Source organism: Macaca nemestrina, chromosome 20 (genome assembly GCF_043159975.1).
Source record: "Macaca nemestrina isolate mMacNem1 chromosome 20, mMacNem.hap1, whole genome shotgun sequence".
Lineage (NCBI taxonomy): Eukaryota > Metazoa > Chordata > Mammalia > Primates > Cercopithecidae > Macaca > Macaca nemestrina.
In genome coordinates, this window is record NC_092144.1 from 65,522,949 (window position 1) to 65,548,013 (window position 25,065).

Below are 25,065 nucleotides of genomic sequence, written 5' to 3' on the forward strand. Positions count from 1 at the left end.
CCCCAGGTCTGACCCCGCCCACACTACTATTCCCGCCCCTGTTCTAGGTGTTTCAGCCTCTCCCAGTTAGGCCCCGCCCCCTTTCCAGGCCCCTCCCACTCATTGCTGTGGGTCATCCTTAGAAGGTTTGGGGCCTCGCCCCCCTAATCTGACTTTCGCTTCCACCGGGGCCACCACCCCATCTACTGGAGCCCTGGGGCCGCAACTGTGATGGCTGGCCTGTGAGCCTTGGGCCCCCGGCAACCCCTCTCTCGGCCTCAGTTTCTCCATCTGTCAAATGGAGCTGCGGCATGGACCCGTCTCATCACCCAGCCTCTCGCTCATGGACTCTTCCCCATGTCCTGCCAGGTGGAGAGGAGAGGATTCTTGAGACCTGGAGCCGGAAAGCAAAGTGCCCCAGAGCCCAGCAAGATTCAGAGCGCCAGAGGAGCCAGCTTGGTGGGGAGGCCCGAGGCCTCCGTGCTCCAGAAGTGGGGTTTAGGCCTGGGCACGTGCTGATGCGGCCCCAGTCTGCAGAGGTGTTGGCCCTGTACTGGGCTTAAAGAAAGTCTCATGTTGGTGCTGGATAGGAGGCGTTTTCCCCCAGGAAAAGGTTGTGCTCAACGCAAAACGGGCACGCAGTCACAAACGTATCGAGCACCTGCTGGGTGTGGTTGTGCAAGGGGATATTTTGGGCAGAAACAGGAAGACCCAACAGATAGGCTGTGTGTGTGTGTGTGTATGTGTGTGTGTGTATGGTGTTTCCAGCACTGTGTTGTGAGATGCGTCTGGGCCTGTGGATGTGCTATTATATTAGTTTCCTATTGCTGCTGTTAACAAATTACTAAAAATGTGGTGGCTTAAAACAGCACACATTTATTATCTTGCAGTTTTGGAGGGCAGAAATCCAAAATGGGTTTCACAGAACTGAAATCAAACTGTCAGCAGGATTGCATCGCTTCTGGAGGCTCTCGAGGAGAATGTTTTTCTTGCCTTTTCCAGCTTCTAGAGGCCACACTCGTTCTTTGACAGGTGGCCCCATCACCCCAAGCTCTGCTTCCATCTTCCCGTCTCCATCACTGACTGCTCCTCCTGCCTCCTTCTCACAAATACTCTTGTGATTCCATCGAGCTCACCCAAATAACTGGGATAATCTCCCTATCTCAGTCACATGGGCAAAGTCCCTTCAGCCATGCAAGGTAACCTATGCACAGATCCTGGGAATTAGGATGCGGACATCTATGTACACGTCTATCAGTTTATAATACATGGCCGAGGGCAGTGGCTCAGGTCTATAATCTCAATACTTTGGGAGGCCAAGGTGGGAGGATCACTTGAACCCAAGAGTTCGAGACCAGCCTGGGCAACATAGTGTGACCGCATCCCTACAAAAAAATACAAGAATTAGCCATGTGTGATGGCATCTGCCTATAGTCACAGCTATGCAGGAGGCTGAGGCAGGAGGATCACTTGAGCCCGGGAGGACGAGGCTGCAGGGACCTATGATTGCCCCACTGCACCCCAGCCTGGGCAACAGGGGGAAGACCCTGTCTCAAAAAAACAAAACAAAACAAAATAAAAAGAGGGTAATCATATAATTTTTCATCTACAGCAAGACACTTGAGAGCAAAAAGGGACCCATTAATGCCTCCAGAACCAGGAGGCAGATCCCTCCTGTTAATAGTTACAGAGCCAGGCCAGGTGTGGTAGCTCATACCTGTAATCCCAGCACTTTGGGAGGCTGAGGTGGGCAGATCACTAGGTCAGGAGTTCGAGACCAGCCTGACCAACATGATGAAATCCCATCTCTACTAAAAATACAAAAATTAGCCTGGCACGGTGGCAGGTGCCTGTAATCCCAGCTACTCGGGAGGCTGAGGCAGGAGAACTGCTTGAACCTGGGATGTAGAGGTTGTAGTGAGCTGAGATTGCGCCATTGCACTCCAGCCTGGGTGACAGAGCAAGATTCCATCTCAAAAAAAAAAAAAAAAGTTACAGAACCAGCCTGGCCAACAGGGTGAAACCCCATCTCTACCAAAAATACAAAAAAAAAAAAAAAAGCTGGGTGCCTAAAATTGCACCCTGCTCAACAGGCCCCTCTTAACCCCCTTCCCTGCTGTGGTCACCTCCTCAGCATGGACATGATTATCTAACACACCATACATTTTGCCTATTGACCTTGTTGATCATCTGTTTCATCCACCTGCATGGAAGCTCCACAGGACAGGCCTTTTTGCTGATTTAGGTCACTGCCATGTTCTCACCAACAGGAACAGTGCCTGGCTGAGATTTGGCACTCATTAAAGATTTGTGGACTTAAGGTGTTGAATAGGGGACTTGGAAATATCACAGAAGCCAAAAGGCTCCTGTGTACACTTCATTTTATTTTATTTTTGTTAGAGACAGGGCTTCACTCTGTTGCTCAGGCGGGAGTGCAGTGGTGCAAACATAGCTCACTGCAGCCTCGAACTCACTGGCTCAAGCCTCAGCCTCCTACGTAGCTGGGACTACAGGCACATGCCACCACACCCGGCTAATTAAAAAAAAAAAAATTTGTAGGGATGGGGTCTGGCTGTGTTGCCGAGGCTGATCTCCCCACCTCGGTCTCCCAAAGTATTGGGATTACAGGCATGAGCCACCTTGCCCAGTCCTGGGTGTGCTTTATAGAGGATTTGAGAATTAAATAGGTGTCTAACACTTTCGGTTACATGACATAGAGGGATCTATGGTTTATGTGGAAAGCTAATGGGGGCAGGTGGGTCACTCACAGGCAGAGCACAGGCTTGTGGACATGCTACAGTGGGGATGTATGGGCTATACTGGGGCCCACATGAAGGTATAAAGGACCCTATCATGAGCACAGAGAATATATGGGGGTCTAAAAACATACACAGGGACCTCAGGGGGTTCTGGAAGCTTCTCTGTAGAAGTAAAGAGAATCCTAAATCACTCTGGGCTGTGGGTAGATATGCAGCCTTGACACTGGTGGGGACATAGACTTACCCTCACCCTGGATGGGTGGGCTTAGGGGGCTGGGGAAAGAGACATGAGTTTGGGGCCAGCAACTCCAAGAATTATTTCCCTTCTCTGTCTCTGTCTCCCTCGATATGTCCGCAGTTCTCCCCAGCACATGTCCCTCCACCTGTGTGTACCCCCTGGCCCCTCCCTGCAGCTCCACCTGCGCCCCCCTCTCTCCCACCTCTCTGGCTGGCCTTCCTCTCTCTGTCTCTCCGAATCTCTGAGTCTCTCCATCCCTCTGTCGGCTTCCAGCAGTTCTCTCTCCTTCTCCCTGTCTGTTTTCCCGGCTTGCCATACCTTCCTTCTCTTCTGTCCCTGCCCATCTCTGCCCTCCCTCCCTCTCTGCCTCAGCCTGTCTCTGGTGGTCTCCATCCCTCTTTCGTCTCTGCCGGTCTCTCGTCTCTGTGTCAGCCAGGATCTTTCTTTGTGTATCTCCATCTCTGCCCCATCCGTTGGGTCCTCTCCCTCTCTCTCCATCCTTCCCTCCATCCTCTCTCCTGCATCCTCCCACCTCCTCTCCATCCCTCCAGCTGAAGGCCCGCCCCTGTCCCCCCCCCCGCGCTCCCCCTCCCCCCTCCGAAAGGGTTAACTTTGGGGAAGGGCCCGGAGTCCCCGGATGGTGATGTCAGCGTGCCGGAGAGAAAGGACGAGGTGGCGGGGGGAGGCGGAGAGGAGGAGGAGGCGGAGGAGAGAGGGCGCGTGGGGGGGCGGGGGGGACCTCGGCCTGCAGCATCCGCCGGCCCGCACCTCAGACCCCCCCGGCGGGGGGAGGCGCAGGAAGCGGGGGGCCGGCCAGAAACGGGCTGGGGAGGGGGGGCCCCGCAGCCCCCCCGGGCCATGCTGACTCCCGGGGCCTGACCCCCCCGGGCCAGCCCCCCCTCCCCGAGCTCCGCGGCCCGCCGAGTGGGGGGGGCCAGCCCAGCCCCCTGGGGACCCCCGGAGAGGTGGGGGGCAGCCGGGGGGGCCGGGACGGAGCGGTCGCCGGCCCCCACCGGAGAGACGGGGCGACCGGCCGCAGGGGGGGCGGCCGGGGGACCGGTCGGGCCGGGACCAAGGGCACCATGTCGTCCGGGGCCAAGGAGGGAGGCGGGGGCTCTCCCGCCTACCACCTCCCCCACCCCCACCCACACCCACCGCAGCACGCCCAATATGTGGGCCCCTATCGGCTGGAGAAGACGCTGGGCAAAGGACAGACAGGTGAGGCCAGCAGAAGGGGACACCTGGGGGGGGCAGGGTGGAGGTGGCGGTAGAGGCGGGACTCAGGGTATTCAAATGGCAGGGGCTGGCTCCCCAGACCCCTGGGCCCCTCATAGAGAAGGGACTTGGGATTCAGACTCCTGGGTCCCAGGATGGAGGGGCTGGGGGCGCAGACTCTGAGGTCCTGGAGGAGAGGGGCTGGGGCCTGGACTGCTGGGTCTGAAGGAGGAAGGCCTGGGGGTCTGGACTCCTGGGTCGGAGGGAGGAGGGGCCGGGGGCCTGGACTCCTGGGTCTGAGGGAGGAGGGGCCGGGGGCCTGGACCCCTGGGTCTGAGGGAGGAGGGGCCGGGGGCCTGGACTCCTGGGTCTGAAGGAGGAAGGCCTGGGGGTCTGGACTCCTGGGTCTGAGGGAGGAGGGGCCGGGGGCTGGACTCCTGGGTCTGAGGGAGGAGGGCCTGGGGATCTGGACTCCTGGGTCTGAGGGAGGAGGGGCTGGGGGTCTGGACTCCTGGGTCTGAGGGAGGAGGGGCTGGGGGTCTGGACTCCTGGGTCTGAGGGAGGAGGGGCTGGGGGTCTGGACTCCTGGGTCTGAGGGAGGAGGGGCTGGGGGTCTGGACTCCTGGGTCTGAGGGAGGAGGGGCTGGGGGTCTGGACTCCTGGGTCTGAGGGAGGAGGGACTGGGGGTCTGGACTCCTGGGTCTGAGGGAGGAGGGACTAGGGTCCTGGACTTTTGGGTCTGAGGGAGAAGGGACTGGGGGCCTGGACTACTGAGTTTGAAGGAAGAGGGTCTGAGGTCTGGACTCCTGGGTCTGAGGGAGGAGGGCGGTCGGAACCTTGAGTGTTGGGACAGGGAGTTTGGGGCCCTAATGCTCCAGCCCCCATAGGGGCAGAGGCTGGAGGGGCTCCAGGGCCGGGGAGGGGATGGAGGCGGCCTGCGGAGCGGAGCCAGGCCGGGAGTGAGGTTCTTGCTGCAGTACAGCTGCAGACTGGGGAGGAGCGCATCCGTCCTGGGAAGCCTCTTCCCTCCGGACCGTCCTCTGGCCTCCTGCTCTCCAGGCAGCGAGCTGGGGTGACAGGGGCTGTAGGGCCTGGGACATTCTCCCCTTCTCCGGCATGCTGGCTCAGAGTGGCAAACAGGATGGAGGGTGGGAAGGTGGGCTGCAGCAGGCACGTCTCCCGGAGCGGCTGTGGAAAGGGCGTTTATCCTCTGCTGTTGCTGAACGCTGGCCACCGGCTGCGGCCTCCTTCCTGCCGGATGGATGGTGGGTGGAGGTGACATGGGAGCTGAACGCCCGGGGTCTCTATGAAGCTCAGGGCCAACAGGAGTGGGGACTGGGCTGTGACTGAGAGCTGAGACCCTAGGGAAAAGGAGAAGGTCAAAGCCCCAGGTCCTGAGTGGTGAGAGTGTGAAGGTGCTGCTGACCTGAATTCCTGAGTTACAGGAGAAGAAGGGGTCAGACCTGGACTGGGTCTGAGGGAGGAGGGACTGGGCCTAGAGTGCAGGGTCTGAAGGAGGAGGGGCTGGGGGTCTGGAGTGCTGGGTCTGAGGGAGGAGGGGGCTGGGGGGGCTGGAGTGCTGGGTCTGAGGGAGGAGGGGGCTGGGGGGGCTGGAGTGCTGGGTCTGAGGGAGGAAGGGGCTGGGGGGCTGGATTCTTGGGTCTGAGGGAGGATGGAATGGGGTCTGGACTCCTGGGTCCGAGGGAGGATGGAATGGGGTCTGGAGTGCTGGGTCTGAGGGAGGAGGGGCTGGGGTCTGGACTCCTGAGTCTGAGGGAGGATGGAATGGGGTCTGGACTCCTGGGTCTGAGGGAGGAGGGCTGGAAGTCTGGACTCCTGGGTCTGAGGGAGGAGGGGCTGGGGGTCTGAATTGCTGGGTCTGAGGGAGGAGGGGCTGGGGCCTGGACTCCTGGGTCTGAGGGAGGAGAGAATGGGGCCTGGACTTCTGGGTCTGAGGCAGGAGGGGCTGGGGGTCTGGACTCCTGGGTCTGAGGGAGGAGGGGCTGGGGGCCTGAATTGCTGGGTCTGAGGGAGGAGGGCTGGGGCTCTGAATTGCTGGGTCTGAGGGAGGAGGGGCTGGGGCCTGGACTCCTGGGTCTGAGGGAGGAGAGAATGGGGCCTGGACTTCTGGGTCTGAGGCAGGAGGGGCTGGAGGTCTGGACGCCTGGGCCTATGGCTTTAGGGGCTAGTCAGGGCTGGGTCTTTGGCTTTGGGGGCTCAGGTCCTGGAGTCGAGGGTCCTGAGGAGAGGTGTGGGCTAGGAGACAGGACACACTGTTGGTGTCTGTGCGCTGCCTGTTAGGGCTGCCATGAAGACACAGGAAGGCCGTTGGGGCTGGGGGTTCGGGAGGAGGCGGAGGGTGGTCTGGGGAGGGGGCAGATGTGAGATTAGATTCTTTGGGAGTCATAGGGTCTTCAAAAGACTGAAAAACAGAGAATATAAGGAAGCGATGGGGAGAGAGAAAGTCGCCGGGGGGTTTGGAGGAGACAGACTCGGGGAAACACGGTGAGGAAAGAATGCGTGACAGGCAGAGGACAGGGGCACCTGGCTGGATGGACAGTCAGGAGGAACGGACTGGCAGGAGGGAGGGGAAGGCTGGTTTTGTGGGAGTGCGGACTGTCAACCCCAGGAGTTCAGGTCCGATGTGTTCAGGCCATTGTTAAACAGCCAGGCCGGGAGGAAGGAGCAAACTGGGTGGCCAAGGGAGGACATAGGTGCTGGGAATGCAGGTGACCTGGCAGAACACCCCACATTTTCACCCTGCTCCCCCAGGGCTGGTTAAACTCGGGGTCCACTGCATCACGGGTCAGAAGGTCGCCATCAAGATCGTGAACCGGGAGAAGCTGTCGGAGTCGGTGCTGATGAAGGTGTGTACGCCTGCTAGCGTGTCTGCGGGGGAGGCTGTGGGGCTGAGGGCAGGCAGGGGGCCTTGCTGACCTCTGTTCCTGTGTCTGCGCCCCTCTTGACCCTCAGGTGGAGCGGGAGATCGCCATCCTGAAGCTCATCGAACACCCACATGTCCTCAAACTCCACGACGTCTACGAGAACAAGAAATATTTGTAGGTATTTATAGACACCCAGCCCTACCCCATCCTCCCTCTCCAGGTTACCAGGGTGGGACTTCTCCAGAAACAGGGCCTAGCGGGACCTGGGGGACCTGGAGCTCTCCAGGCTGGACCGCTGAAGGCCCAGTCCCTTGCCTGTTGCACAGGGAAGCTCCCAACTACTGTTCTCACGTTGTGTTGGGCCTGAGGCGAAAGACAACCATCCTCCTACTGTGTCCCCAGCGCCAGCTCCTTGGCCTGCAGCACTACATGGAATGCCCTCTGCTAGATAAGCAGGGTGCCCTCGACCAGACCCAATTTGCAAGTGATCCGCCCACTTCGGCCTCCCAAAGTGCTGGGATTACAGGTGTAAGCCACCATGTCCGGCCAGAAGTGGGGGTTTTTAACTTCTAGGCGCTGATGGGCAGATGCCTCCTGTATGTAAGGCAAGGGGCCTAGCAAAGCCCAAAGGATCTTCCCAAACCCCCACTCTGAGGCACCGGAGAGCCCCCCTCCTCCCCCGGCATAACCGCGGGTGCCGTGGCAGGACACCCCAACAATGGGCCGCCTTAGGAGTTCTGAGTCAGTATCTCAAAGTCAATTACCCGCCAGGAAGGATGGGGGTGGCGGTCCAGCTGTCCAGACTCTAGAGAATGGGCCTCTTTGTCCAAACTCTGGTGACCCAAAGGACAGCTGGACTGGGAAGCTGGAGAGGGGACAGCCCTCGTGCCCCACCCCGTCCCCGCACCCAGTCCCCAGGATGAACTGACATCAGGTCATCACTGCTGGTGCAGGTTTCACACACAGGGAGCTGTCTGCCTGGCGCTCATGAGGCTTGCTCTCAGGCTTCCCCAGGTGTGGCGGTAGGAAGGGGCTATTGTCCGGACCAGCGCACTCTCCACTCTTGGCGGTCGCTCCCACTCCACTCTTGGCGTAGGGTGGCAGGGCCATGGGAGCTGATGCTTTGGGTGGGAATCTAGCCATCGAAGAGCTCATAGAAATTGAGCTTTTGGGGCCAGGCACGGTGGCTCAAGCCTGTGATCCCAACACTTCGGGAAGCCAAGATGGGCAGATTGCTTGAAGAGTTCGAGACCAGCCTGAGCAACATCGCAAAACCCTGTCTCTTCAAAAAATACAAAAATTAGCCCGGTGTGGTGGTGCGTACCTGTAGCCCCAGCTGAAGTGGGGCTGAGGTGGGAGGATTGCCTGATCCTGGTAGGTTGAGGCTGGAGTGAGCCATTTTTGTGCCCCTGCACTCCAGCACAGAGTGAGACCCTGTCTCAAAAAAAAAAAAAAAAATTGAGCTTTTGTTTCCCAGAAGCTGATGGGAATTAGTTTTAACCTCCCAGAGCCTGATGGGATTTGGAGTCTAGAATCCAAATGGTTGATGGAGGCTGGGCGCAGTGGCTCACGCCTGTAATCCAGCACTTTCGGAGGCCGAGGCCAGTGGATCATGAGGTCAGGAGTTCAAGACCAACCTGGCCAAGATGGTGAAACCCCGTCTCTGCTAAAAATACAAAAAAATTAGCCAGGTGTGGTGGCAGGCACCTGTAATCTCAGCTACGTGGGAGGCTGAGGCAAAGAATTGCTTGAACCTGGGAGGTGGAGGTTGCAATGAGCTGAGATCGTGCCACTGCACTCCAGCCTGGGTGACAGAGCGAGACTCCATCTCAAAAAAAAAAAAAAAAGAACTATAAAAGTCGGGAGTTCGAGACCAGCCTGGCCAACATGGCAAAACTCCGTCTCTACTAAAAATACAAAAATTAACTGAGTGTGGTGGCGCATGCACCTGCATTCCTAGCTACCTGGGAGGCTGAAGTGGGATAATTTTTTTTTTTTTTTTTTTTTTTTTTTTTTTTTTTTTGAGACGGAGTCTCGCTCTGTCGCCCAGGCTGGAGTGCAGTGGCGCGATCTCGGCTCACTGCAAGCTCCGCCTCCCGGATTCACGCCATTCTCCTGCCTCAGTCTCCCGAGTAGCTGGGACTACAGGCGCCCACAACCGCGCCCGGCTAATTTTTTGTATTTTTAGTAGAGACGGGGTTTCACCGTGGTCTCGATCTCCTGACCTTGTGATCCGCCCGCCTCGGCCTCCCAAAGTGCTGGGATTACAGGCGTGAGCCACTGCGCCCGGCCAACGAAGTGGGAGAATTGCTTGAACCTGGGAGGCAGAGGCTGCAGTGAGCCAAGATCGTGCCGCTGCATTCCAGCATGGGCAACAGAGCAAGACTCTTATCTCAAAAAAAAAAAAAACTCTAAACAACAACAACAACAAAAACCTAATAGTTGATGGAAACTGGAACCCCGTGTCCCAGAGGCTTATGGGAAGTGGGTGTTTGGTTTTTTGGTTGTTCTGTTTTTTTGAGACAGAGTTTTGCTCTTGTTGCCCAGGCTGGAGTGCAATGGCTCGATCTCGGCTCACCAGAACCTCCACCTCCTGGGTTCAAGTGATTCTCCTGCCTCAGCCTCCTGAGTAGCTGGGATTACAGGCATGCGCCACCACACCTGGCTAATTTTGTATTTTTTGTAGAGACGGGGTTTCTCCATGTTGGTCAGGCTGGTCTCGAACTCTTGACCTCAAGTGATCCGCCCACCTCGGCCTCCCAAAGTGCTGGGATTACAGGCGTGAGCCACCACGTCCGGCCAGAAGTGGGGGGTTTTAACTTCTAGGCGCTGATGGGAGTTGTCGTCTGTTGCCTCACAGAAGCTGGCTCGGACTGGTGTACCTTGCAATCGTCAATACCTGAAAATGAATTCAAATTTGAGTTTCCTCATCCCAGAGGGAATTAGAGGCTGGGCTTTCTAGGGGCTAATAGGAGTGGGGGTATCTTCACTTCCTAGGGTCCTATAAGAATTGGGGTCTTTGTCTTTCAGGTGCTAATAGAACTGCCTTATCTCCTGAAACCATTAGGAGTCACAGTGTTGATTCCTCTCCGAAGCTGACATGGGAGGCTCCCTGCTGCCCGGGGCTAATGGGACTTGAGTTTGGTTTCCTAGAGGCTGGTGGAAACTGGAGTCACTTCCTCCCAGGGCGTGATGGGAATTGGAGTCTCATCCTCCCAGAAATTGATGGGAACTGGTGTCTCTTATTCCCAGGAATTGATGGCAACTGGAGTCTCTGCCTCCCTGGGACCCATGGGAATTGGAGTCTCTTTCTCCCATGGATCATGGGAATTGGAGTTCTCTGCCTCCAGGGGCCAATGGAAGTGGGAGACCAGGCCCTCTGGTCCTCCACATGCCCCTTCCAGCCCTCTGCCCCCTCTATATCCTTTAGGTACCTGGTTCTGGAGCACGTCTCGGGAGGTGAGCTATTCGACTACCTGGTAAAGAAGGGGAGACTGACGCCCAAGGAGGCCAGGAAGTTCTTCCGCCAGATTGTGTCTGCACTGGACTTCTGCCATAGCTACTCCATCTGGTGAGTGGGTAGCTTGAAGGGGAGGCAGGGCTGAGGGCTGCCCAGCAGTCAGGCCCTTGGGGGCATGGGGAGGGCTGAGCAAAAGCCATGTGGTCGGCCCCCAAACCTTTATCCCATTGAGACATAACTCGTATACCAGAAAATTCCTCCTTTTAGAGTGTGCAATTCAGTGGTTTTTGATATATTTGCAGTGGTATGTATCTGCCACTATGGAATTTTAGAACATTTTCATCACCCCGCACCCATTAAGTGAACAGTCTCTCCCCATTCCCCTCCTGCCTCCCAGCTCCTGGCAACCTATTTCCTGTCTATGTGGATTTACCTATTCTAGACATTTTATATAAATGGAATCATACAATACGTGGCTCTTTTTGTATTGTGTTGTGTTGTTTTGTTTTTGAGATGGAGTTTTGCTCTTGTTGCCCAGCAGGAGTGCAATGGTGTGCTCTTGGCTCACTGCAAACTCTGCCTCCCAGGTTCAATTGATTCTCCTGCCTCAGCCTCCCGAGTAGCTGGGATTACAGGTGCATGCCACTGCACCCAGCTACGTTTGTATTTTTTTAGTAGAGTCGGGGTTTCACCATGTTGGCCAGGCTGGTCTCGAACTCCTGACCTCAGGTGATACACACGCCTTGGCCTCCCAAAGTACTAGAATTACAGGCATGAGCCACTGCACCCTGCCTCTTTGCCCATCTTTAATTCGGTTATTTTTAAAAATTTGATTTAGTCTTTTTATTATTGATTTGTAACAATTTTTTATTATAGGAACAAGAGATTACTCTAGGAATAACTCCTAAAAATTATTCTGTATGATGACAGCAAGAACAAGGAGGAAAATTTAACAAAGAAAGGAATTGTTTATTCTAGATGCAAGTCTTTAATCAGTATACATTTTTAAACCATTTTTATCCAAGTCTGTGCCATGTTTTTACATTTTTATAACAGTCTTGCGAAAAGCAAAAGATTTTTCAATTTGATAAATTTCAGTTTGTTGATTTTTTTATTTTATGCCTCATGCTTTTTCTGTCCTATTTAAGAAATCTTTGCCTGGCTGGGCACAGTGGCTCACGCCTGTAATCCCAGCACTTTGGGAGGCCGAGGCGGGCAGATCACGAGGTCAGGAGATCAAGACCATTCTGGCTAACACAGTGAAACCCTGTCTCTACTTAAAATACAAAAAATTACCCGGGCATGGTGGTTCACGCCTATAGTCCCAGCTACTTGGGAGGCTGAGGCAGGAGAATGGTGTGAACCTGGGAGGCGGAGCTTGCAGTGAGCCAAGATCACACCATTGCACTCCAGCCTGGGTGACAGAGCAAGACTCCATCTCAAAAAAAAAAAAAGAAAGAAAGAAAGAAATGTCATTTTCTTGTATGTTTTCTAGAAGTTGTATAGTTTTAGGTCTTGCATTTAGGTCTGGGATCCATTTCAAGTTAATTTTTGTATATCATGTGAAGTAAGGGTTGTGTAAGGGTTATTTATTTATTTTTAGTTTAGTTTAGTTATTGAGACGGGGTCTTGCTATGTTGCCCAGGCTTGTCTCAAACTCCTGGGCTCAAGGTGTGAGCCAGTGCGCCTGGCCCATATGTCCACTTTCAAACAGTTTTTTTTTTGGCTGAGCATGGTGGCACATGCCTGTAATGCCAGCACTTTGGGAGGCCGAGATGGGCAGATCACTGGAGCTCAGGAGTTCAAGACCAGCCTGGGCAACAAAGTGAGACCCCCATCGCTCCAAAAAATAAAAATGATTAGCTGGGTGTGGTGGCGTGTGCCTGTGGTCCCAGCTGCTTGGGAGGGTGTGGTAGGAGGATTGCTTGAGTCCAGGAGGTTGAGGCTGCAGTGAGGCAACAGAGTGAGACCCTTTCTCAAAAAAAAAAAAAAAAAGTTACTATTTTTTTCATTGAATTGACTTTAGCCTCCAAATAAGATATTAAATGTGCGATATTTTTATAACTGTTAAGGTACAAAATGAACGCCTTCATCTTTGAGCCTCCTTCATTTGCACATCTCTCCCACTAAGATGTGTTTTAGAGATGGGGTAGGGATCAGGGTAGAGGGACTCAGACTTGGGGTAAAGCTTGTTGATAAAAAGGCCACCTATTTCAATTTTCAGTTTTTGTCTTTTTTTATTTTTTGAGATAGGGTCTCACTCTGTCACCCAGGCTGGAGTGCAGTGGCGCAATCTCAGCTCACTGCAACCTCCACCTCCCAGGTTCAAGCGATTCTCCTGTCTCAACCTCCTGAGTACCTGGGATTACAGGCACGTGCCACCACGCCCGGCTAATTTTTTGTATTTTTAGTAGAGACGGGGTTTTACCGTGTTGGCCAGGCTGGTCTCGAACTCCTGACCTCAAGTGATCCACCCACCTCGGCCTCCTGAAGTACTGGAATTACAGGCGTGAGCCACAGCACTTGACCCTGTTTAAATTTTCGACACCTTCCTGTTGACAACATTGTCAAAACCCTGATACGGAAACCCGGCCTCTAGGGGGAGATATTCAACATATTTAATAAGTATGACCCAGTTGGCTGGGCGCGGTGGCTCACGCCTGTAATCCCAGCACTTTGGGAGGCTGAGGCGGGCGGATCACGAGGTCAGGAGATTGAGACCATCCTGGCTAACACGGTGAAACCCCGTCTCTACTAAAAATACAAAAAAAAAAAAAATTAGCCGGTCATGGTGGCGGCGCCTGTAGTCCCAGCTACTCAGGAGGCTGAGGCAGGAGAATGGTGTGAACCCGGGAGGCGGAGCTTGCAGTGAGCTGAGATCGAGCCACTGCGCTCCAGCCTGGGTGACAGAGCGAGACTCTGTCTAAAAAAAAAAAAAAGTATGACCCAGTTAATGGACAGGCCAAATGGAAACTGCAGAATCCGACACTCCCTCGCTCCCCAGACATCCACCCTTAAACCTTGAGGGGTTTGGTTCGGGGTGGGAAGGTCCCAAGACAGGGACCAAGGATTTTAAGAACCAGCTCCCGGTGGCTCAAGCCTGTAATCCCAGCACTTTGGGAGGCCGAGGCGGGCGGATCACAAGGTCAGGAGATCGAGACCACAGTGAAACCCCGTCTCTACTAAAAATACAAAAAAAAAAATTAGCCGGGCGCGGTGGCGGGCGCCTGTAGTCCCAGCTACTCAGGAGGCTGAGGCAGGAGAATGGCGTGAACCCAGGAGGCGGAGCTTGCAGTGAGCCGAGATCGCGCCACTGCACTCCAGCCTGGGCGACAGCGTGAGACTCCGTCTCAAAAAAAAAAAAAAAAAAAAAAAAAAAAAGAACCAGCTCCATATCAGCTTTACCTCAAAATATCTCACGTTGTACATATTCAAATACTTATGGATGAACTAATACAATGTCTGGGATCTCCTACAAACTAATCTGGGTTGGGGAGGAGTACGTAAGGGACCGAGATGAGATGAGATTGGCCCTAAGCTGATCATGGATGAAGCTGGGAGATGGGTAAGTGAGGCTTCCTCTTACTTTCTCTCCAGTTTTAGGCACGTTTGTGATTGTCTGTTATAAAAAGTTTCCAGGCCGGGCGCGGTGGCTCACGCCTGTAATCCCAGCACTTTGGGAGGCCAAGGCAGGTGGATCACCTGAGGTCAAGAGTTCAAGACCAGCCTGGTCAACATGGTGAAACCCCATCTCTACTAAAAATACAAAAATTAGCCAGGCGTGGTGGCAGACACCTGTAATCCCAGCTACTCAGGGGGCTGAGGCAGGAGAATTACTTGAACTCGGGAGACGGAGGTTGCAATGAGCCGAGATCGTGCCACTGCACCCCAGCCTGGTGGACAAAGTGAGACTGTGTCTCAAAAAAAAAAAAGAGTTTCCAAAGCTGGACACGGTGATGCATGCCTGTGGTTCCAGCTACTCAAGAGGCTGAGGCCAGAGGATCACTTGAGCTGGGGAGGTCAAGGCTGCAGTGAGCTATGATCGTGCTACTGCACTCCAGGCCGGAGGCTGCAGTGAGCGATGATCGTGCTACTGCGCTCCAGGCCGGAGGCTGCAGTGAGCGGTGATCGTGCTACTGCGCTCCAGGCCGGAGGCTGCAGTGAGCGATGATCGTGCTACTGCACTCCAGGCCGGGCAGCAGAAAGGGACCTCATCTCTAAAACTACACTTGATCCTAACCAAACGGCCGAGAAGCGATGTCCATCTCTTAAAAATAAAAAATAAAATAGGCCATGTGCAGTGGCTCATACCTGTAATCCCAGCACTCTGGAGGCCAAGGCAGGCGGATCACCTGAGGTCAGGAGTTCAACATCAGTCTGGCCAACATGGTGAAACTCTGTCTCTACTAAAAATACAAAAATTAGGCCTGGCACGGTGGTTCATGCCTATAATCCCAGCACTTCTTGAACCCGGGAGGCGGAGGTTGTGATGAGCCGAGATTGCGCCATTGCACTCCAGCCTAGGCAACAGAACGAGACTTCGTCTCAAAAAAAATAAAAATACAAAACTTAGCTGGGTATGGTGGCACACGCCTGCAATCCCAGCTACTCGGGAGGCTGAGACAGGATAATCACTTGAACCCAGGATGCGGAGGTTGCAGTGAGCCGAGATCATGCCACCGCACTCCAGCCTGAGTGTAGAATGAGACTCCATCTCAATAAATAAATAAATAGGGCTGGGCGTTATGACTCACACCTGTAATCCCAGCACTTTGAGAGGCCAAGGCGGGCGGATCACGAGGTCAGGAGTTCGAGACCAGCCTGGTCAACATAATTAAACCCTGTCTCTACTAAAAACAGAAAAATCAGCCAGGCGTGGTGGTGCGGCCCGTAGTCCCAGCTACTCAGGAGGCTGAGGCAGGAGAATCGCTTGGACCGAGGAGACGGAGGTTGCAGTGAGCCGAAATCGTGCCACTGCGCTTCAGTCTGGGCAACAGAGCGAGACTCCATCTCGAAAAATAAATACATAAATAAATACAATTAAAAAAAAAACTTTTTTTTTTTTTTTTTTTTTTTTTGAGATGGAGTCTCGCTCTGTCACCCAGGCTGGAGTGCAGTGGCCGGATCTCAGCTCACTGCAAGCTCCGCCTCCCGGGTTCACGCCATTCTCCGGCCTCAGCCTCCCGAGTAGCTGGGACTACAGGCGCCCGCCACCTCGCCCGGCTAGTTTTTTGTATTTTTAGTAGAGACGGGGTTTCACCGTGTTAGCCAGGATGGTCTCGATCTCCTGACCTCGTGATCCGCCCGTCTCGGCCTCCCAAAGTGCTGGGATTACAGGCTTGAGCCACCGCGCCCGGCCAAAAAAAACTTTTTAAGACCAAAATAAATGAATGATAATAAATGGTCTCTCACCCCCTAAAAAACCAAGAAGTATGCAGAAGCGTTCCTCTGTGAGAGCCGGTGAGTGGGGCCTGGGCCTCCTGGGAGGAAGAAGAGGCCTGAGCCCCACCTGGCTGTCTCAGCCACAGAGACCTAAAGCCCGAGAACCTGCTTTTGGATGAGAAAAACAACATCCGCATTGCAGACTTCGGCATGGCGTCCCTGCAGGTGGGGGACAGCCTCCTGGAGACCAGCTGCGGGTGAGTGGGGGCCGGGCTCCCGAGGCCCTGGGCAGGGGCTTAGAAGCCGGCTGGAGGCTCACATCAGCTCTCTCCCTCAGGTCCCCCCATTATGCGTGTCCAGAGGTGATTAAGGTGAGTGAGGGGCGGATGGAGGGGAGAGGGGTGGAGGCAGCAGGGAGGAGCGATGAAGTCACAACCGGCCCTCCCTTCCAGGGGGAAAAGTATGACGGCCGCCGGGCAGACATGTGGAGCTGTGGAGTCATCCTCTTCGCCCTGCTCGTGGTAAGGCGCCCTCACCTCTCCTGCCATTTCTAGATCAATCCCATCTGGTGGGAGCATAGGACAGTACCTTCCATCCTCACCCAGGGGTCATCTCCTGAACTTATTTATGTATTTTATTTATTTATTTATTTATTTTGAGACAGAGTCTTGCCCTGTCACCCAGGCTGGAGTGCAGTGGCGCGATCTCAGCTCACCGCAACCTCTGCCTCCCAGCTTCAAGCAGTTCTCCTGCCTCAGCCTCCTGAGTAGCTGGGATTACAGGCGCCCACCACCACATCCGGATAGTTTTTGAATTTTTAGTAGAGACAGGGTTTCACCATGTTGGCCAGGCTGGTCTCGAACTCCTGACCTCAGGTGATCCACCCGCCTCTGCCTCCCAAGGTGCTGGGATTACAGGTGTGAGCCACCGTGCCCATCCTATTTATTTATTTATTTTGAGACAGGATCTTGCTCTGTTCTTGGCTTACTGCAACCTCTGCCTCCTGGGTTCAAGCTATTCTCCTGCCTCAGCTTCCCGAGTAGCTGGGACTACAGGCACCTGCCACTACACCTGGCTAATTTTTGTATCTTTAGTAGAGACAGGGTTTCACCATGTTGGCCAGGTTGGTTTCGAACTCCTGGCCTCAAGTTATCCACCCTCCTGTCTCCCAGAATGCTGGGATTACAAGCATGAGCCACCATGCCCGGCAGCTGAATTTATTTTATTTTATTTATGTATGTATGTATTTATTTGTTTATTTATTTTGAGACAGGGTTTCTGTCACCCAGCCTGGAGTGCAGTGGCACCATCACAGCTCACTGCAGCCTCAGTCTCCCGGGTTCAAGCAATCCTCCCACCTCAGCCTCCTGAGCAGCTGGGATTATAGGCTCTTGCCAACATACCCAGCTAATATTTGCATTTTTCATAGAGACAGGGTTTCTCTTTGTTTCCCTGGTCAGTCTCAAACTCCTGGGCTCAAGTGATCTGCCCACCTCAGTCTCCCAAAGTGCTGGGATTACATGCGTGAGGCCACCGAGCCCAGCCCATCTCTCGAAGATTTCACTGGTAATGGGAAAGATATTACATTAACCAACAGACCAAGATTCTGGGGCTCCCCCACTCTGTGCAGAGCTAACCTTTCATTCACAGAACTGTGGGATAAAAAGATAAAAGAACTATGGGATAGTCTCCAGGAGGAACCCCAGAAAGGAACGAGGCATCCAGGAGCACCTGGAGGGCTTGATACCATGACCGTTTACCAGCTGATTCTAGAGCATTGCGATACTGTGATAACAAGTATAACCAGGCCAGGCGCGGAAGCTCACACCTGTCATCCCAGCACTGCAGGAGGCCGAGCGGGGGCAGATCACCTGGGGCCAGAAGTTTGAGACCAGCTTGGCCAACATGGTAAAACCCCATCTCTACTAAAAGTACAAAAATTAGCCGGGCTTGGTGGCGCATGCCTGTAGTCCCAGCTACTCAGGAGGCTGAGGCAGGAGAATCGCTTGAACTTGGGAGGTGGAGTTTGCAGTGAGTCGAGATCATGCCACTGCACTCTAGCCTGGGTGACAGAGTGAGACCCTGTCTAAAAAAATATATGTATAGCTAGATCATAGGCTATCAGCCCTGCTCCTACCACAGGGCCTTTGTGCCTGGGACACTCTGCTACCTACTAGCCTTATTGTTCACCTAGTTCATATCTAGACTTCTTCACGCTCTCTGCTCAGTTGTCACATTTCCAGGAAGCTTCGCCTGCCCCCGCTCTTCTTCCCCACTCCTGTGAGGTCAGACCCCCTGTGGTAGGCTCCCTTTTCCTGGCAACGATCAGAGTTGTTGCTGTGCATTTTGTTGCTTATTTCTTTTTTTTTTTTTTTTGAGACTGAGTCTGGCTCTGTCGCCCAGTCTGGAGTGCAGTGGCCGGATCTCAGCTCACTGCAAGCTCCGCCTCCCGGGTTCACGCCATTCTCCTGCCTCAGCCTCCGGAGTAGCTGGGACCACAGGCGCCCGCCACCTCACCCGGCCAGTGTTTTGTATTTTTTAGTAGAGACGGGGTTTCACCGTGTTAGCCAGGATGGTCTCGATCTCCTGACCTTGTGATCCGCCCGTCTCGGCCTCCCAAAGTGCTGGGATTACAGGCTTGAGCCACCGCGCCCAGCTTGTTGCTTATTTCTTTGAGTGGCATCTCCCTTCCTTTCTGTATCATCAGCTCCCGGAGGTCAGGGCCGATGTCTGGGCCGTTTCTCTTTGTGTGTTTTATTTCATTTTGTTGGCTGGCCTTTGCAAACCTAAAGTTGACACATGTAAGACCCTAATAAACACCTGTAGCGAGAATAAATGAGCAATTGGCCGGGCGCAGTGACTCACGCCAGTAATCCCAGCACTTTGGGAGGCCAAGGTGGAAGGATCGCTTGAGCCCAGGAGTTCAAGACCAGCCTGGGCAACATAGCAAGCAAGACCCCATCTCAAAAGAAAGTTAAAAAATTAGCCAGGCATGGCCGGGCACGGTGGCTCATGCCTCTAATACCAGCGCTTTGGGAGGCTGAGGCGGGAGAATGGCGTGAACCCAGGAAGCGGAGCTTGCAGTGAGCTGAGGTCGCACCACTGCACTTCAGCCTGAGTAACAGAGCAAGACTCCGTCTCAAAAAAAAAAAATTAGCCAGGTGTGGTGGCTCGTGCCCGTAGTCCCAGTTACTCAGGAGGCCGAGGTGGGAAGATTGCTCGAGCCCTGGAGGTCAAGGCTGTAGTGAGCCATGATCATGCCCCCGAACTCCAGCCTGGATGACAGAGTAAGACCTCATCTCAAAAGTAAAAAATAAAAATACAATAAAATAAAAAATAAGTAGAAAAGAAAAAGAATACATAAGTTTTTTGTTTGTTTGTCTTTGAGACAGATTCTTGCTCTGTCACACATGATGGAATGCAGTGGCGCCATCTCAACTCACTGCAACCTCCACCTCCTGGATTCAAGCAATTCTCCTGCCTCAGCCTCCCAAGTAGCGGGGACTACAGGCGTGTGCCACCATGCCCGGATAATTTTTGTATTTTTAGTAGACATGGGGTTTCACCATTTTAGCCAGGCTGGTCTCCAACTCGACCTCAGGCGATCTGCCCGCCTCAGCCTCCCAGAGTGCTGGGATTACAGGTGTGAGCCGCCGCACCCGGCCATAAGCAGCTTTTTTTATGCCAGGCACTGTTCCGAGCATGTTATTCCACATAATTATCTCAGCAGTCCCAGAGAGGGGAAGTGACTGGCCCACGGGCACGCAGCTAAGCGGCAGGCCTGGGGTTGGTCAGTCCTTGGTCTCTTCACCACCAGGCTACATAATGGATACTGAGGGCAATGAGGCCAGCTCCAAGCTGCCTTCCCGGGGCTCACCGCTGCATGGGGAGAGCAGCTGAGGTGCTCTGGGGACCAGCTCAGAACGTTCAGAACTCAGCCCTCCTTCACCTGGTGGCTAAAAGCCCTGTTCCCGAGCCCATCCAGCCGAGTTCCAATCCCTGCTCCCTCTCCCTGAGCAAGCCAGTCACCTTCCCTCAGTGTCCTCATCTGCAGCATGGGAATACACATCATATCTATCATTGTAAGGGTTTCGTTTTCATTTTTATTTTATTTATTTATTTTTTTAATTGTGAGACGGAGTTTCGCTCTTGTCACCCAGGCTGGTGTGCAATAGTGTGATCTCAGCTCACAGCAACCTCCGCCTCCCAGGTTCAAGCGATTCTCCTGCCTCAGCCTCCCTAGTAGCTGGGACTACAGGCACCTGCCACCATGCCCGGCTAATTTTTTTTGTATTTTTAGTAGAGATGGGGGGTTTCTCCATGTTGACCAGGCTGGTCTCGAACACCTGACCTCAGGTGATCCACCCACCTCGGCCTCCCAAAGTGCTGGGATTACAGGCGTGAGCCACTGCGCCTGGCCCATTGTGAGGGTTTAAAATTAAATGCTGCACATGAAGCCCCCGGCACAATGCTGGATGATTATTAGTAGTAGTTTATTCTTTTTTTCTTTTTCTTCTTCTTCTTCTTTTTTTTTTTTTTTTTTTTTGTTTTTTTGTTTTTTGAGATGAAGTCTTAGTGTTGCTCTATAGCCCAGGCTGGAGTGCAATGGCTCGATCTTGTTCGCAGCAACCTCCGCCTCCTGGGTTCAAGTGATTTCCGGCTAGTTTTTGTATTTTTAGTAGAGATGGGGTTTCACCATGTTGGCCAGGCTGGTCTTGAACTCCTGACCTCAAGTAATCTGCCCACCTCGGCCTACCAATGTGCTGGGATTACAGGCGTGAGCCACTGTGCCTGGTCTAGTAGTTTATTCTTGTTCCAGTAGTTCCTCATCATTTGCAGATTCCATATTTGCAAATTTGCCTACCTGTCAAAATGTATCTGTAACCCAAAATCAGTCCTGGAGGTACTTTTACAGTCATTGGCAGACATGCCCAGAGCAGGGGAGACCTGAGCCGCCACCCAAGGTGCAGGTTCCTGGCTGAGGTCAAAGTGACCCTGTTTCAGCTCTCATCCTGTAAACAATCCCCCTGTCGCCACCTGTTTTGTGTCATGTCTCTCGCATTTTTGTGGTGTTGGTGGCGATTTCGCTGTTTAAAGTGGCCGTGAAGCCAAGTGCTTCTGAAGTACCCTCTGGTGTTCCTAAGCGCGGGAGGCTGTGATGTCCCTTCTGGAGAAAGCCCCTGTGATGGGCGTGCTCTGTTCAGGAATGATTTGTAGTGCTGCTGGCCGTGAGTTCGGAGTCAATGACACAGTATATGTGAAAGGTGTCTTGAGGCCAGGCACGGTGGCTCACGCCTGTCATCCCAGCACTTTGGGAGGCTGAGGCGGGCGGATCATGAGGTCAGGAGTTCGAGACCAGCCTGGCCAATACGGTGAAACCGCGTCTCTACTAAAAATACAAAAATTAGCCAAAATTAGCCAGGCATGGTGGCAGGCGCCTGTAGTCTCAGCTACTCGGGAGCCTGAGGCAGGAGAATCTCTTGAACCCGGGAGGCGGAGGTTGCAGTGAGCTGAGATCGTGCCACTGCACTCTGGGCTACAGCGCTAGACTCCGTCTTAAAAAAAAGAAAAGTGTCTTTAAACAGAAACACATACAAACAAGGTTATGTAATGACTGGTTGACAAAAATGTGATGAGAGGATCAAAGGAACCTAACTAACTATATAGTTCCTCCAGTAGCCGTGACTCGTTCAGTAGTTGAGAGTTTGCAGTGACTTCATAGAACAGAACTCTCGAGAATAACAAGAATCAATTGTATTGTTGTTATAATTTTTTTTTTTTTTTTTTTTTTTTTTTGCGATGGAGCCTTTCTCTGTCACCCAGGCTGGAGTGCAGTGGTGCAATCTCGGCTCACTGCAGCTTCCGCCTCCCGGGTTCAAGCGATTCTCCTGCCTCAGCCTCCCGAGCAGCTGGGATTACAGGCGCCCGCCACTTCGCCCAGCTAATTTTTGTATTTTTAGTAGAGATGGGGTTTCACCATGTTGGCCAGGCTGGTGTCAAACTCCTGATATCAAGTGATCCTCCCCCCTTGGCCTCCCAAAGTGCTAGGATTACAGGTGTGAGCCACTGTGCCCAGCCTGTTATTACAACATCTAATCCATACCATACCCCTCCTGGCAGGATCATTGTGTCCATGTTTCACGGAGGAAACCGAGGCTCCGTGCTTGAGCATCAGGCAACCAGAAGTCAAACCCAGGCTTCTGTACCCCAAGATCGGCATTCAGAGGTGCCTTCTCTGTATCTCCCCATTCTCCGTCCATAGGCCTCAGATACCAGGGGCAGCTGGGAGCTTGCAACACCTGGAAAAGCCCTCAAAGGCTCACATCGTCACCTCCCATGAGTCTTTGTCCAATGGCAGCTCCTCCATGGCGGGTCACCATGGCTTCCCTCCAACCCTTGGCCTGGCAATTGGAAGCATTCCCTCCCGTCCCATATGATATGTTCATTTGTTTGTTACCTGTCCCCTCTGGAATGCAACTTCTCTGCTCATTCCACTGCCCTTGCTGATGACTTGAGCATCCAGTGTGTGTCAGGCAGTGTGCCAGGCCAACTCCAGGAGGGCAGGGATGTGATTTAGTGCCCTGCTTCATTGCTGGTGGCTACATCAAAATGCAGGATGTAGTGGGGTCTCTGGTAATGCATCACAGCGGCCAGCGTGTAACAGTCCTGACTGTGGGCCCGGCACTGTCATGTGCTAAGTCAGTTCATTCTGCTGCAGCCTGTGAGGTGGCTGCTGTGACAACCCATTGCCATTTTCAGAGCAGTGGCTTGCCTGAGGTCATGCAGGTATAAGCCCCAGAGCAAAGATTCAAAGCAAGGCAGGGGGCCGGGCGCAGTGGCTCACACCTGAAACCCCAACACTTTGGGAGGTTGAGGCGGGTGGATCACCTGAGGTCAGGAGTTCAAGACCAGCCTGGCCAACGTGGCGAAACCCCATCTCTGCCAAAAATACAAAAATTAGGCTGGGTGTGGTGGGTCACACCTGTAATCCCAGCACTTTGGGAGGCCGAGGCAGGTGGATCACTTGAGGTTGGGCGTTCGAGACCAGCCTGGCCAACATGGTGAAACCCCGACTCTATTAAAAATACAAAACTTAGCCAGGCATGGTGGCATGTGCCTGTAATCCCAGCTACTCAGGAGGTTGAGGCAGGAGGATCGCTTGAACCTGGGAGAGGCAGAGGTTGCAGTCAGCCAAGATCGCCTCATTGCACACGAGCCTGGGCGACAAGAGCGAAACTCCATCTCAAAAAAGAAAGAAAGAAAAGAAAAGGTGTCAGCAGCGCCCTGCTTCCTCTGGAGGCTCTAGGGAAGGATCCTTCCTTGCCTCTTCTAGCTTCTGGTGTCCTTGGCATTCCTTCAGTTGCAGCTGTTTCACTCCCATCACTGCCTGCATCATCACATGACTGTTCTGTGTCTGCGTCCTCCTCTCCTCTTATAAGGACACCAGTCATTGATTTAGGGCTCAGCCTCATTCAGGTCTCTGCTCCCATTACATCTCCTGGGAGAAACCTCACTCGGTTGCTCGTCATTGTATAGCTATTTGTCTGGAGCTGTGCAAGGCCAGAGGCCTGTCCACTGCTGGATCCCTGACCCATAACGGATGCTCACCTTTTGTTGAATGAGTGAATGACTGACAACCCCTTCGAAACTGCTGTGGGGGGAAACCTGTCTAAAAGGAACAGCCTCCACGCTGCAATTCTAGCCTCGTAAGCAGGGCTCCAAGCTGCTCCTTGCCAAGTGCCTGCTCTGCCACGGATGAGCTAGGGGCCTTGGGCAAATTGCTGAGCCTCTCTGTGCCTCAGTTTCCCTGCCCGTAAGGTGGAGATCACCGTAGTTCCCCACCTCCAGTGCTTGTGGTGAGGGTGAAATGTGCTAATGAGGGGTCCTGGTTATCTCTTGCTCAGGGGGCTCTGCCCTTTGATGACGACAACCTCCGCCAGCTGCTGGAGAAGGTGAAACGGGGCGTCTTCCACATGCCCCACTTCATTCCTCCAGACTGCCAGAGCCTCCTGAGGGGCATGATCGAAGTGGAGCCCGAGAAAAGGCTCAGTGTGAGTTGTGGGGGCACTGGCGGAGGGGGGAACAGTGGCCGATGAAGAGAGAACCCCTAGAAAAGTCATGGGGGAAACCCAGCTTGGGTTTCCGGAACCTGCCCATCAGCCCCCAGGGTGACTGGGATCGCCAGCTGAGCCGCAACCCAAAGTCCAGCAAAGTGCCGCTCCAAACTGGGGAGGGGGCTACGCAAGACTGGAGCGGGGCGTCCCAGGCAGCGGGGGGGCGCAGGACTAAGACACAGGATGCCACTGCGCATGCGGCAAAGTAATGCGGCGGGTCCGGGTACACGGAGACCGCGCGTGCGCGGGGCGATGCACTCAGTCGCCACTAGAGGGCGACGTCATATGTCATCCTGCCCCCAGTGGGGTGGGCGGGGAGACGATCAGGGACCCCAAAACCGCCCCAATCAACTTTCTTTGCGCGCCTACATGTGCATACGACCTCACTTCTGCTTGTCTACGACTCACCACCCTCACAGCTGGAGCAAATTCAGAAACATCCTTGGTACCTGTGAGTATGGGGTAACTGGGCTCTTGGGTCTCTGGCGGAAGTAGGGGTAGGGGCCAAAGCAGTAGAGGCGGCTGGGAGGGGTGGGATGCCAGGGCTCCTGAGTGGCAAGGGGCTAGGGACTCGGACTTATGGGCCCCGGGGAAGAAGACACAGCTGGAGAAGGAGTCTAGAGGTCAGAGGGAGGAGGGGCGAAGCTTGGGTCCAGGACTCCCGAGTTTGAGGGAAAAAGGGACTGGGGGCCTGGACTCCTGGATCCGAGGGAGGAGGGGCTGGGGGCCTGGACTCCTGGATCTGAAGGAGGGGCTGGGGGTCTGGATCCCTCGGTCTGAGGGAGAAGGGACTGGGGGCCTGGACTCCTGGATCCGAGGGAGGAGGGGCTGGGGGCCTGGACTACTGGGTCTGAAGGAGGGGCCGGGGGTCTGGACCCCTCGGTCTGAGGGAGAAGGGGCTGGGGGTCTCAACTCCTGGATCTGAGAGGGGGGGGTCTCGATTCCTGGGTATGAGAGAGAAGGGGCTGGGGCCTGGACTCAGATTTCGGGGTCCGGAACCCTTGAGTCTAGAATGAAGAATGCTGAATCTCAG

At 54.1% G+C, this 25,065-nt stretch overlaps 1 protein-coding gene across 3 annotated transcripts in view; it reads left to right on the forward strand.

Annotated features, from left to right (window-relative positions):
• The first annotated feature begins 3,610 nt into the window (after positions 1-3,610).
• LOC105488181 (BR serine/threonine kinase 1) overlaps positions 3,611-25,065 on the forward strand; it is a 30,605-nt gene continuing 9,150 nt past the window's right edge. Inside the window, exons 1-9 of one of the 3 annotated variants that reach the window (XM_071087892.1) lie at positions 3,611-4,194; positions 6,964-7,058; positions 7,165-7,250; positions 10,507-10,647; positions 16,059-16,175; positions 16,256-16,289; positions 16,371-16,439; positions 23,823-23,969; positions 24,452-24,483. In XM_071087892.1, coding sequence (XP_070943993.1) covers positions 4,059-4,194; positions 6,964-7,058; positions 7,165-7,250; positions 10,507-10,647; positions 16,059-16,175; positions 16,256-16,289; positions 16,371-16,439; positions 23,823-23,969; positions 24,452-24,483 — 857 coding nt within the window. In that variant the 5' untranslated portion in view covers positions 3,611-4,058. Of the gene's footprint in view, positions 4,195-5,181; positions 5,457-6,963; positions 7,059-7,164; positions 7,255-10,506; positions 10,648-16,058; positions 16,176-16,255; positions 16,290-16,370; positions 16,440-23,822; positions 23,970-24,451; positions 24,484-25,065 lie in introns of those variants that run through there. The other 2 variants (XM_071087893.1, XM_071087894.1) reach the window with 2 other exon arrangements.